At 39.1% G+C, this 12,598-nt stretch overlaps 1 protein-coding gene across 1 annotated transcript; it reads right to left on the bottom strand.

Moving 5' to 3' along the window:
* Window positions 1-10,002: 10,002 nt before the first annotated feature.
* On the bottom strand, window positions 10,003-11,915 carry LOC310998706 (induced myeloid leukemia cell differentiation protein Mcl-1 homolog). The gene is made up of 3 exons (XM_083988873.1): window positions 11,614-11,915; window positions 10,559-10,809; window positions 10,003-10,235 (listed from the first exon to the last, which is right to left on the bottom strand). The coding sequence occupies exons 1-3, from the start codon at window positions 11,846-11,848 to the stop codon at window positions 10,158-10,160; spliced, it is 564 nt and encodes a 187-aa protein (XP_083844999.1). The 5' UTR covers window positions 11,849-11,915; the 3' UTR covers window positions 10,003-10,157.
* Between the last annotated feature and the right edge of the window lie 683 nt (window positions 11,916-12,598).

The raw sequence follows: 12,598 nt of genomic DNA, 5'->3' as shown, positions 1-12,598 counted from the left end.
AAAACATGTTCTCTGTTGGCTTTGCACTTTAAAAAAGAGCCATAACTATATCATAGGCTATAATTCAAAGTGTAAAAAATGTAGGCTGTCCATGAAGATCCAGCAGTCTGAACCTATTCATAATGAATCTGAAATAAATTAGGAAAGCAAACACGATGAGAGTTTGTGTTTTGGGGATTGATTGATTAATGTAATTATGTCTGAACATTAGCTGTGCATGTTGATTTTTTTAAATTGTGGAGGCTGAAAAAATGTGCCAGTTCCATCATGCAGAGTGAAGCATCCTTCCATAGACAATCTCTGTCCCCTCTTATCCCTGGTTGGTTCACCGGGAGGCAAATATGTGTAAATAATACTCAAACATAATAACATTTATTCTTGTGTAGACTATATATTTTTGTACACACACGTTCAATATAAGTTCTGTTCACAGAGACAGAGGAGAATTAAAGCCATCATCTTGGCTGTTAAAACTTTTGCATGTTTAACAGTCACTGAAAGATACTGAACTACCTCCTCCCTTTATTCTGACATTTTTGCCTCTTCACCTCGATAGAGATGCAAACCTTCTCAGGACATGGTGTACCAGACTGTTTCATTGTGAACTCTGTTTGACTAATGTCAAATATCAACAATAAATGTACGGTTGTGATGTTCATAGCGTTTCTGTCAGGGCTGGTACTGGACTTGTTTCTTCTGCATTCATCATCTTGTGACTCCTCACGTTAACCTCATGACCTCTCATGCATTCCCACTCATTTAGTACAACAGTTTTTGGATCAGACACAGTCTTTGGAAGTGGCGTATCACAAAATGTGTTTTGTTCTCCATAACAGACTTTTCTCCACCGGACAGAGCCACAGTGGCAACGTGCAACATAAACCTGATAACAGTCTGTTCCTGTGAACTTTAAGAGTTTTTAGTATAAATGGATGAACTTTTACAATCTGTGTAGGCTACACACTGTGCTGCAGTCTTCTCGTGTGTTCATTATAACAGTTAGTGAGTGTAGTTTGTCTTCCTCTTCTTCTCATTGGCCATGAACAAATCTACAGTTATTATAATTTGTAGAAATGCATTGCAAAATTCAGCTGCTTTTCTCCCAAATGGCTAAAACTGGTAGAAATTATTGTATAATTTGAAAAGCACTTTAATTTGATCTGGTTAATGCCTCTTGTTCTGTTACAACCTATACCGTAGTAGGTTCAGCTATTCAACACTCTGATGAGTTCATCAAATTTTCCAAATGTCCGTCCATCCATCCTTTTAGATCCTGGTCAGCCATTGCCCGGTGACACTGAGCATCAAACATTAGGCTACTGTCACCGAAGAAAAAACAATGACCTGCCGGATAGAAAAAACAGAATAATAAAACAAGATTGTTCTGCAATGCCTTTATTTCTGCATCACTGTCACTGTTTCTGTTTCTGCTCCACACGGGTTAAAACATGCAGAACTTGCAGATGCAGAGTGAGATTTCATCAGAGCGTTATTCTAATGTGACCGATGAGCACCAGGTCTTGGACAGTGGAGAACAAGGGCGTTTGTATTGCCAGTGAAATGCTCTGTGTATCTATGTTCAGTTAGAGTACGCAAATTGTCGTTCTTGTTATTGTTTAACTTTTTCAACACAATGGATTCTCCTTTGAAAGAAGTTTATAGTGAGAATGTTTAAATGTCGTTAACGCTCACAGCGGACCTATTAAAGTTAATCATAACATTTCTGCTGGAGGGGAAAACGTAGGTTTTATTTTATTTTATTAATTTTTTTGATGACAGCAGAGACTTCAAACCTCTCAGTAAATGTACCATAAAACCAAAACTATGTTTTACTCAAAAAGCAGCAATTAAAAACCTATTTTCGCTTCTGACCCCTGAAAACCAGGTCATTTTTTTTGTGACTCTTCACATACATCATGACCTCTCACCCTGGCCTCATTAAAAAAATATATATCTATTGTCAGTTATTTCTTTTTCTAAAGTTAAATGTTGTGTAATGAAAACCCTATTTCACTTTATAATTTAAAACAAATAAGAAAGAACATAAAATCTGAAACAAGTGCACGTATAGATAGCCTATTGTTTTATTTGGATACTAAAAGAAGTGTGCAGCCGTGTGTAAATATAATAATCCAAGTGAGTGTGTGATTTCACAGCTGCACCAGGTCTTGTATATTTTGTGACAGCAGCTCTGAGCCAGTAGCTTATTAGCATACAGGACGTGTCTTTAGCTTTTATTACTGTTTTCTGGAAGCTGCAGTTGTGATTACACCCACATTAAACCGTCATTTTTCATAACGAACATTTAACAGTGTCATTTATCTTACTGGACTGAACCATAAAAGAAAAGATAGAAAGTTAATTGTTGTCTACCTGCAGCACAAACTTGGGAGCAGTGTGTTCCTGCTTAATGTGATCTTAGCAGCCCCAAAACTAAGTAACAAACTCTTTGACGGTGTAAATCCATTAAACATGCAAAAACCCAGCTGACATCAGGAGGGAATTAGGAATAGCTATAAACTCTACAGTATACAAAGAAGTCCAGTGCATTGTGCAGAATTCTTTGTAACTCTACCTTGTCATGTGTTAAGTTTTAGTCACTATAATTTCACACTTCTACAGATGTTGCTGTTTGTAGAAATGTGTTCCAACATTTCCACCCTGCTTATTGATAGTTCAGATGGAGAATTTTTAACTGTCTTTATTAATCACAACGGACCTTTAAAATTTAAACTTTAAACTCTGTTATAAAATTTTCCTCTGACAGTATTTTTTTTTTTTTTACAGAGTTGCACCTGAACAGTAGTGTGGTCACAGCATGAGGTGCTGAGAGAGCAATTCTTCTTAAGGCTCAGGCTGATGAGATGGGACTCTCTGAATCAAATTATAATTGTACCATAAAAGAAATATTTTGCATCGTCCTCCAACTGTCGGCTGGGACAATCAAATGAGCCTGTAGGGAAACCATGGTAACACATGATGGGCTGTATCATCAGGTGTGTGTGACTCTGAAGTGAATATAAGGAGAGGTTCTCCTCTGATCCACCAGGCTTCACTCTTCTCTCTGCAGAAGGTAAGACCTCCACCTCCACCTGTCTGACCACTCTTTACTGTAGAGCTGTGGTACAGGTCAACCATGCTTTTACTTTATCATCTAGTGTTTTACTTTAGAATATGCTGAAGCTATAATAATTTAGATTAAATTAAAGTTTAAGATGGAGAATGCCTTGAGACATATTAAGACAAGCGGAGCACCTTGGACTGCAGAACGTCTTGATTCTCCTTCTCTGTCCTTCCTCTGTCAGATTCAAAGAGTGCATTGATGATTAATATGATTTTATTTCCTGTCATGTTCTCCTCTGTCAGTTCTCCACGTTGCCACCATGAGGAACCTGATCCTGGTTACATTGATCCTTCAGCTCGTGCTCATACTCACCGAGGCTAAAGACCCTGTAAGTTCCTTTTTACTGTTTATTTTACAACTCCTACAATCGCTGCTAAAACCATGGATTCATAAAAACCCAGTTAGCTTATTGTGATTTAATAATCATTTGAATTCTCAGTTTCATCCAATCCTTCCATCACTTGATAGTTGTATTGTTGCTTAGTTGGTAGAATTTGTCTCTGATTTTTCCACAGGTGTTTGGAGATCTAATTTCATTTGAAAGGAAATGTCCATGCTTATCGTTCATCACCTACAAGCACTGGGCTGTTTATGTGGGTGATATGTTTAAGGACGAACATCCTGGAAAGAACATTCTTCAGCGCACAGGTACATGTATCTAAAACTTGATTTGTATCTAAAACTTGAAATTGAATACGTCACTGCTGTGATGATGATGACTTATGTGAGCCAATTGCTGCTAAGATGCAAATATGAGGATTTCCTAAAATGCAGAAACTTTCTGAGTAGATCCTTCTGAAATCCTGAAATCCTTCCTTGTGGCAGTTTTCTCACTGAGTTAATTCACCCTATTTCCATCATGATAGGTCCACAAGGGGCCGTTACAGACTGTGGGTTTGGTGTCCTTGAAAATGAGAGAGGTATAACAGATATAGAAAATTACTTGGATGAATATTTCAAAGGAGAATTATTGAAAAATCGAGAACCTGGTGAGATAAAAAAACGCATCACCCATTGGATGGACAAAAAAGACTGTGGAACTTATAGTCTCCTCACAAATAACTGTGAACACCTTGCTACCCACATGCGCTATGGATATAAAATTTTACAGCAGGTATGTGACACATTCAACACTTCCCCATCACTGTGTCAGATATGAAAATCAGACAACATTCTTGTCAGTACAAATGAATAACAAAATTAAATCTATATCTGCAAAATAGAGCCAAATACGTTTAATTTATTTAACTCTGTTTTTTACTCTGTTCTCAGCCAGGAACAACTGCTGGAAAGGCCTGCAACATTTTGTCAAAGGTTATAGAATGTGATGAATACAACAAGCTGTTGAAGAAGATGGAAGAGAATGAGAAACGTAGAGAAGAGTGTGAAACCAAGTGTCCGTCTTCTGCTCCAAATGCTGGTTAAGAAGCTCCATCTTCACCTGTTGCTGCTCTCTTCTTCTGTGCTTCAATCAAGTCACAGTCTTTTAAAAAATAAAATACTGAGCAAGAACTGTTTATCTGTTGTCTCTGGTGGTTTTTATATGATAAATGCACAGTGCACTCACTGAACACCGACACTTACACATACAGGTTATAAAACTGTCCCATCAGCCAGGTATGTGGCAGCAATGCAGTGCGTATGTTAATGTTAACATCAATCATCATTAAACACTGACATCACACAATGAATTAATTAAGCAATAATAGCCTATTTATCATATGAACTGTAGTCATTATAATTCAGAATAATGAAGCTGCTTATAAAGGCGTTTATAAAAGAATGTGAACGAGTGAAGCTTGTGGAGCTGGAATGTGTTACATTTAAGTCATTGTACAAGTGTAACATTAAATAAAATAATAAAGCTCCTTTGTGTGAAAATCAATAAGCAGCAGCTTCTCTGAGCCACACGTCATGTGATGGGAGCGACTGACTGACACTTTATATTTCCACCTCCACTGAGTTTCCCACTGTGTTTGCATGTGGTTCAGGATCACTGAGTGAAACATCATCAACAGTCATAAAAAAGTGTGCATGTGTGTGTGTGTTTGAGACAGCAACAGCACCCTCTTGTGGGGTTAAAAAAATGTGCCAGCTCCATCGTACTGAAAAATCTGATAAAACATGAATTACATCTTGACAGCATAGAAATGTTGGTGATTTGTTTTTAACGATAAGTGTTTTGCTTCATAAGAGAAAATCTGATGTTTAAAAATGCCACTCTTACATTGACTCCAATTGTTCATCTAAGAGCAGAATTCAAAATTTGCTATGTCCCCAATATTTTGTCAGCTTTTTGGAGGAAGATTGAAAATGTATTTAGCAATATGTTTACTGTACTGTGGAGGACGGTCTGAAGATGCAGTTGCAGCAAATTTTGTGTCAATTGAGCTAAAATTGTGGGAGAAGAAAAGTTTAATACGGGGGTCTTCAATGTTTTTCAGGCTAAGGACCCCCAAACTGATGGAGAGATGGAACAGGGACCCACTACTAGCTATATTTAAAAACTTGTATTATATTAAACTGGGTCCAGTACAGTAGTTACAAACATACCTTGTTATTGTGCATTCAATACTAAGGTATTCAAATAATACACAGGTTGATATACTCATGTTTTTTCTTAACGTGTAAAGGTACAGTGAGTAGGGGGCCGTCCCTTTGACATTTATAAACAGAGCCTGTTAACACCAATGCCAATATCAACAATGTCTGTTAACTGCATGGTAATACTAATCATGCAGACAAGCTATTCAAACTGACATTTTTATTTATATATAAATATATAAACTAAAAGATATAAAACATTGCCTACTCAACCAAAAATTCCACGATCCCCCTGCAGCAGCTCCACGGAGCCCTGTTGAAGACCTCTGGTTTAATAAGTTTTACAGTTTTTGAAAAAAAGTGTGATACTTCTGAGTTTAATTATGTGCAAAGGTTTCTGCAGTAGCCTATATTGGAGCTACATTTTGGTAAAAGTTGCAAAACTGCAGCACATATGTTTGGTTTGGTACAAAGTTTTTAAATTTAGATGCATAAGTTTAGACGCAGGTGAAGATGTAACAGGTGGAGCTCAGTCGTCTCCTCTCTTTTCTTCCTTCGCTGTCTGGCCACTAGATGGCAGCACAAGGTCTTTTACTGATGTTCAGCAGGAGGAGGGAGGTTCAACAGAGAGAGAGGAGACAGCCTAAAGACAATTTAGTGTCCAGCTGAAAATCTGTCTGTAAATGCAACAGACACTGAATCACAGACAAGAAGAGGTGAGTCAGACCTGGTGGATGTGCAGCAGCTGTTGATTTAATATGTAGCCTATTGATAGCTTTCATGTGACGTCACGGCCCGTATGGAACGCCCCCCTGGCGGTCAAAACAATCCACTTCCCCGCTGTCCGCTGGTTAGGACAAGGCAGAAAAACACACACTGCTCCCTGCTGCTTCAAAAATACCGGTGTTATGGCCCAACTGGTGTCTGATTTAACTGGTTACCGAACCGAACAACAGCTGTGCTGCACTTCCGTCCGCAGATTTGTCACAAATTCACAAATAAAGCCGCAGTTCACATGTTAGTGCAGCCAATATGCTTCTGTGAGTGAACCTGTTCAGGCAATCTACAGACATCAGCGCCACACTACTCTCACTAGTCTGCACAACACTGCACAGTATGACAAAGCCTGTCATGTTAAAGTTACGAACTAATGGAAAACACTCTGAAAATACGCTAAACAACACCGGTCATCGTCCTCGCCGCGCCGCGGTCGGTCCCGACCCTCGTTACCGTGTCGCTGCCGCCGCGGGCGGTACTGTTGCCGTGTCCGGTGGCGGCGGTCCCGCCGGGCGCCGCCGCCGCCGCCGGTCCTGCTGCTGTCGGCCCGCCGTCATCGTTGCCGTCGGTAGCGGTGCGTAACAAAGCTCCGGGGGGAAGGAGGGGGGCAGCTGGTCACCGTGCAGCCCAGCTAAGGGCTCTGGTTTGTGGGTGAGAGGAGCAGGGAGCCTGGGCTCAGTGGGCTGGAGCTCAGCTGTGGAGCTCAGCGGAGCTGCGGTACCAGGACGGTGTTCCCGTACAGGAAAGTTACAGTACATTTCTACCACTTCAATGAGTTCAGAAACATTATTTTAAGATAAAAAAAAAACTACAAAATGGGGCTTTTAATCAGAAACCAGTTGAGCCATAACACCGGAGGTATTGGTTGCAAGCGGTGGAGGATGATGGATTCTCCACCAGGTAATAAACATCGCCCAACTGGAGCTTCGGCAGGGAACTGGTCATTTTAAACAGCTCGTATACAGCAGCTGGTGTTGAATATGGGTCACAAGTGCCCAAAACTTCAAAGTTGTTTTTATATCTTTCTTTCTCGGCCGCTGACAGATGATTTAAGTCATTACTCATTTGTTTGTCCATAGAAAGTCCATTGCGGGGCCACTTTGGAATGTTGCTTTTTGACCGCCAGGTCCCTGGGACGTGACGTCAGTGAAAGCTATCAATAGAGGGGAGCAGAGCTGGTTGTAACAGCATCACTTTCACCAATAAGGGATTACATCAGAGTTGTGTGATCAGAATCATGTGTTTACACTCCCTCCCTGACCTTGCATGTTAATTTGCATGACTGTGTGAAGAAGTGTGTTGGCATCGTAGCCAGAAAACTTTTTTTTCCTCCTAGATTTTTAGTCTATATTTGAATGATGTAACTTGTACAAGATTATAGCTAAAATTAGAACATGTCAGTATTTTGTCTCAATTTATATCAACATTTAAATAACACTGTTGCTTTTGCTGGAAGATAACGTAGTAACGTAGCAATACAATACCTGGCAAAAAAGCAAATGCACCCCAACACTAAAGTGAAGGTGATTCAGTATCTTTCTGTTCAGCATTTTCAGCCTAGCTGCTGCATTTATGGATTTTAGTTTAACAAGTTTAAAAAGCAGGTGGAATCTAAATTATTCATTAAACAAACAAAAAAAGCATACCAGTACTTATTATTGAATGTGTATTGTTTTATGTACAGTTCTGACTGTTACATCCTATCTTATAGTACTGTAGTAGCCTATTGTCCTGGTCAAACATGTTCTTTTTTATATTGTCAAACTCAAATCTGAAGTAATTGACTGACCATAATTTGTCATACAAGCATAATCAGAAGAGATTGATTCCATTATTTTTGTGATTCCTGTTAACTGTTTCTCACTTGTAATCTTTTTCTTAGGTCCAATGACGCAGACAAACCAACCTTGGATGTTGAGCTTAAAAAAAGAGGTGCAATGTGAAGGAACGTCCTTTGTGCTTGGGCTTGCTGTAGTCTTCTCCTCCTACTACAGCTTCAACCTTCAGTATCAACATGATGCAATGTGCACGCTGCAATCCATTCAGAGGTAGCTTCTTTTTCACATATATTGTACCACAGAGCTTGACCTGATTGACTTTTCTTCACACAACACCATTGTCCAATAACCTGTGGTGAAAGCCAATGGTGCCTCTGACACAAGAACAGCAACTACAAACATAACTACTACCTCTAGTAATATTGTTATGGCCAATACTCCTCCTTTTTAACGGGGTTCAACAATCTGCATCACTACTGAACATGCTCTTATTTGATATGTCGCATTCATAGACAGATATCAGCTGAAAGAAAAATATTTTTGTCTCTCTATATTGTTTTTCAGAAGCTGCATTGACATCAATCCTGAGAGAAAGACAAAAGCAAGGAGTGAGAAGGTGCAAAGCAAGAAGAGCCAACATCAGTGAATCCGCATGTCAGCACACTCATCAAGAAGATCAGTGACTTCAAGTGGGACTTTGTCTGATCTTATACACACACACACAGACACACCTCTATCTCACCCACCCACTCATTTAAAACACTGTGTTTACTTACTCGGTGACTAAAACCTCAGTGTATTTTCTTATTCAAACTATTGGAATTCGAGACATTTAGAAAAACTGTTGCATAATTGTTTACTGTTCATTTCCCCGTGCTACACTTGTGCAAACTATATAGGCTACTGCTGCTGTTCTGCAGCAGGTTTATTAAAACAGTTTGATGTTCCTCTCTCACAAAATCAATTGTCACAGTGAATTACCAAATATCATATGCACTGTAATTTAAATAAAAAATTGTTAATCTTTCAAAAGAACAAAACAAAGAAAATAAAATAGACAGGGAGTTAAGGTTTATTCATGTCTAGTTTTACTTGTGTTGCACTGTTTTTATTTTAATAAATATTTGAAAATGAACTGCATAATGAATAATGTCCTGCTGTCATTTCTCTATCATTATTATTACTAGCAGTAATATTACAGTAACATAATGTAATTATCATTGTAGATTCAAATTGATAAAATACTGTAAATACAGTAGTTTGCTGTAGAAGCTGCTGCGCTGCCAGTAAATTACTGTACATTTACAGCAATTTATTATTTTCTTATTATTGTTTATATTGTGATTTGTAACTCGCTCTGTGTTACGTGAATCTAATTGTTTTTTATTTAGTTCTCACAACATTTTCCTCGGCAGATTGAATGAGAAATAAATACCTGTGCCTAGAAGAACACCTCGTGTCATGATCGACTGAATGGAAGTTACAGTGAAAGGTGTTAAAACTTCAGTTTGCACTGAACATAACACAAGTCCCTCAACACAAAGACAGTATCAGAAAGGTCAAGCCATGTCAATTATATTTCTGTTATTTATTTTATTTTACATATATACACAAATGCTGTTTAGTTTACAACTGTTTCTAAACAGCATCATTGCTGAATTTTGATCATCTCAACTGAGAAACCAGGTACTTTTCTATTTTTCAATTTGCATAGTATGTATATATAAACAATGTTGTATTATAAAAATAGATCTTTGTAAATTAAATAAAAACCTAAATCAAACTTTTGTACACCAGAACAAAACCAGAGGAGGAAAAAAAGTTCTTATTTCTGATTGTGCCAGAAGGGGAGGCCAGGAGCGATCCATCTTTCAGAGATGCAATTGCATTCCCCATCTTCCTTTGAGCCAGAATGAACCTCAAAAAAGTCCAATTCACCTGACCAACGGGGCCAGTGCTGCACTGACGGCCATGAGTCTGTCCTTCACTCGAAAGAACTCCACAAAGCCCTCCTGTAAACAAACAAAAAACAAACATCAAATGAGTTCAGATAGATGGTATGAGATGATGATGATGGTGATAAAGATCTGTGTTCACTGGACTCATAGCCTAAAGCGATAGTTCAGCTTTTTTGAAGTGGGGTTGTATGAGGTACCTTTGAAAAAAGCATTGCCCCCCCACACACACAGTCCGGAAAATACGGTACTTAATGGCCATTTGTAGCTCATGCAACCCCACTTCAAAAAAGATGAACTATCCTTTGCAATCAGTACAGTTTTTTATGTTTGTTCCTCCACCCTGTCATTCAGCCATTACTCAGAGCTCATTAACTTACCCAAGAGTTATTCTTCACCAGCCATTCTCGCTGTTCCGTGAGCAGGTATTTGGAGAGTTCCTCCCCCACAGACTCCACACAGTTCTCCCGGCCCGTGTCCTTCAAATGCTGACACACCACCGCCCCGAAGGCCACCAGGCTGGCGATGCGGCCCCAGTTTGTGGTCCCGTCCCCGAACAGGCTCTTGGCTACGGAGCCCACAAACCTCACATCATCGCCTCTGTTGTCCAGTGACAGCTTCTTGACCATACCTGGGAAAAATAAAATAAAAAAGCCTGTCAGAAATCAAAAAGTGACAATATGGTGACTTTACAGAGCAGCACACTTAGCTTAGCAATACAATTTAAAAACAGTTAGGTTACAAAAACATGTTTCACGGGTTTTTGATTTCCTCCGAGAATATGAGGTAAAACCAAAGTTGAAACAGATGCAGCCAAAATAATCATGACTAATCGATTAATTGACAACCAAAATAATCATTAGTTGCAGCCCTAGAAGTGTCTGCTCAGAGCACACCTGCTGACAGATGTGCAGATGTGTGATAGTTTCCTCATCACTAAACCTCAAGTCTCTCCAACATACACAGGCATATATGTGCAGTATGTTGTCTGTGTTTTTCCACTCTTCAGTTGTCTCGTTTAAGTTTTTGCAAACATGAAATCTGGTGCACACCCAGTGTTTTCCTTGCTCTGCATATACATGACTGTTACATGAAAATATCTCAAAGGAATTTTAAATCGAAAGCAACTGGACTTGGTTATTTGTCTAGGAAGACGTTTCACCTTTCATCCAAGTTCAAATTGTTCGCTCTCCCTCTGCCTATGTCACTTCCAATTAAGTGTTTTTCGATGCGGAAGTAAAATTTTCTCACAAAAACGCCTCAATAATGTATTTCATTTTAAGAAAAACTTGTTCCTACATTATTTTTCTAAGCATTGGTTTGTTTGTATGAGTAGTTATCTGCGTTAAATAAATAAGAGCCAGTAGTTGTAGCAATATGAGTTCAAGGCCCACTACTAGCCTCATGTCTCTTTGTAATAAACTCTAACATTTACCGTTGTATACGGATCTGTGTTTATCCATCACTTCGTTCACCACTTTCTTCATCGTTTGCAGTGCTTTGTGTTCAGTCCCCCGCGTCCCCGACCGCCCGGTAAAGTGAATCATGGTCTGGCGAATGAGCTGCCTCGTATCGGCCTCCACCATCTGACCCACTTCGTCGTCATCGGTTTCGTCGTCCGACTGGAAATCTGGAGTCCACGGCAAAGAATGACTGTTCTTCTTGACCATACCTGGAAAAATAAAAAATATGATGTAATATAGGCCTACAACCCTCTTTCAGAAACAGATCTCCCTGTCTATACATCAAAGGTGACAATATGGTGACGTGTCTGGTATGTGGCATATGTAAACTAGAAAGCATTTCCTTGCAGAGCAGCACCGTCTGATGGACCAAAGTGATGATACTATACATTAAAAATGGAGTATTTGACCTCTGAGCAAAAAAGACAACTTTGAGGCTTCATTTCTCAAAATGATACAGTGCACATCATGTTCTAGCTCATTTCTCTTACACTATGCATGTCACCTTATTTATAAGTTCTGTTGTTCATTACAGAGGACAACTGGCCCTTTCCAATTATATCTTGTATGTAGGGGTGTGACCTTCCAAACTACCTGTGAGTCTCTTTCAAAAATGGCCGACATCTCAACAAGAGAAAAAAAAAAAGAGAGGGTATGCCCGCACACTCGGGTAGTAGGATATCACAGTGACTTTATTTGCACACTAATGTTTTCGACCGTGTGGTCTTCTTCAGGTGCAGAACAAGAACAAAAGAACGCTCACATTTATATAATATAAGGAACATGGACCACATGGGTCACAGGTGTATTGATGTGCATCCTTCAGCTTGAAGTTATCTCACTGTGTTAAAACCAGTGGAAAAGTTTAACAATTTTTTAAAAATGTAGAAAATCTTTTAAATATAGAACATAACATCATACAGTATCATTCAACAATTGGGGTAAGAAAAACACACA

Source organism: Trachurus trachurus, assembly GCF_905171665.1.
Source record: "Trachurus trachurus genome assembly, chromosome: 16".
Lineage (NCBI taxonomy): Eukaryota > Metazoa > Chordata > Actinopteri > Carangiformes > Carangidae > Trachurus > Trachurus trachurus.
Note: the sequence above shows the minus strand (reverse complement) of the source record. Positions and strands in the feature narration are given on the sequence as shown.

Bases quoted from the DNA above. Each gene is read 5' to 3' on its own strand.
- LOC310998706 (XM_083988873.1), bottom strand. From the start codon at position 11,848: ATGGTCAAGAAGAACAGTCATTCTTTGCCGTGGACTCCAGATTTCCAG. The intron at 10,810-11,613 runs GTAAATGTTAGA...TATTTTTCCCAG, and splicing joins ACACAGATCCGTATACAACG to GTATGGTCAAGAAGCTGTCA. The intron at 10,236-10,558 runs GTAAGTTAATGA...GTTTGTTTACAG, and splicing joins TGGTGAAGAATAACTCTTGG to GAGGGCTTTGTGGAGTTCTT.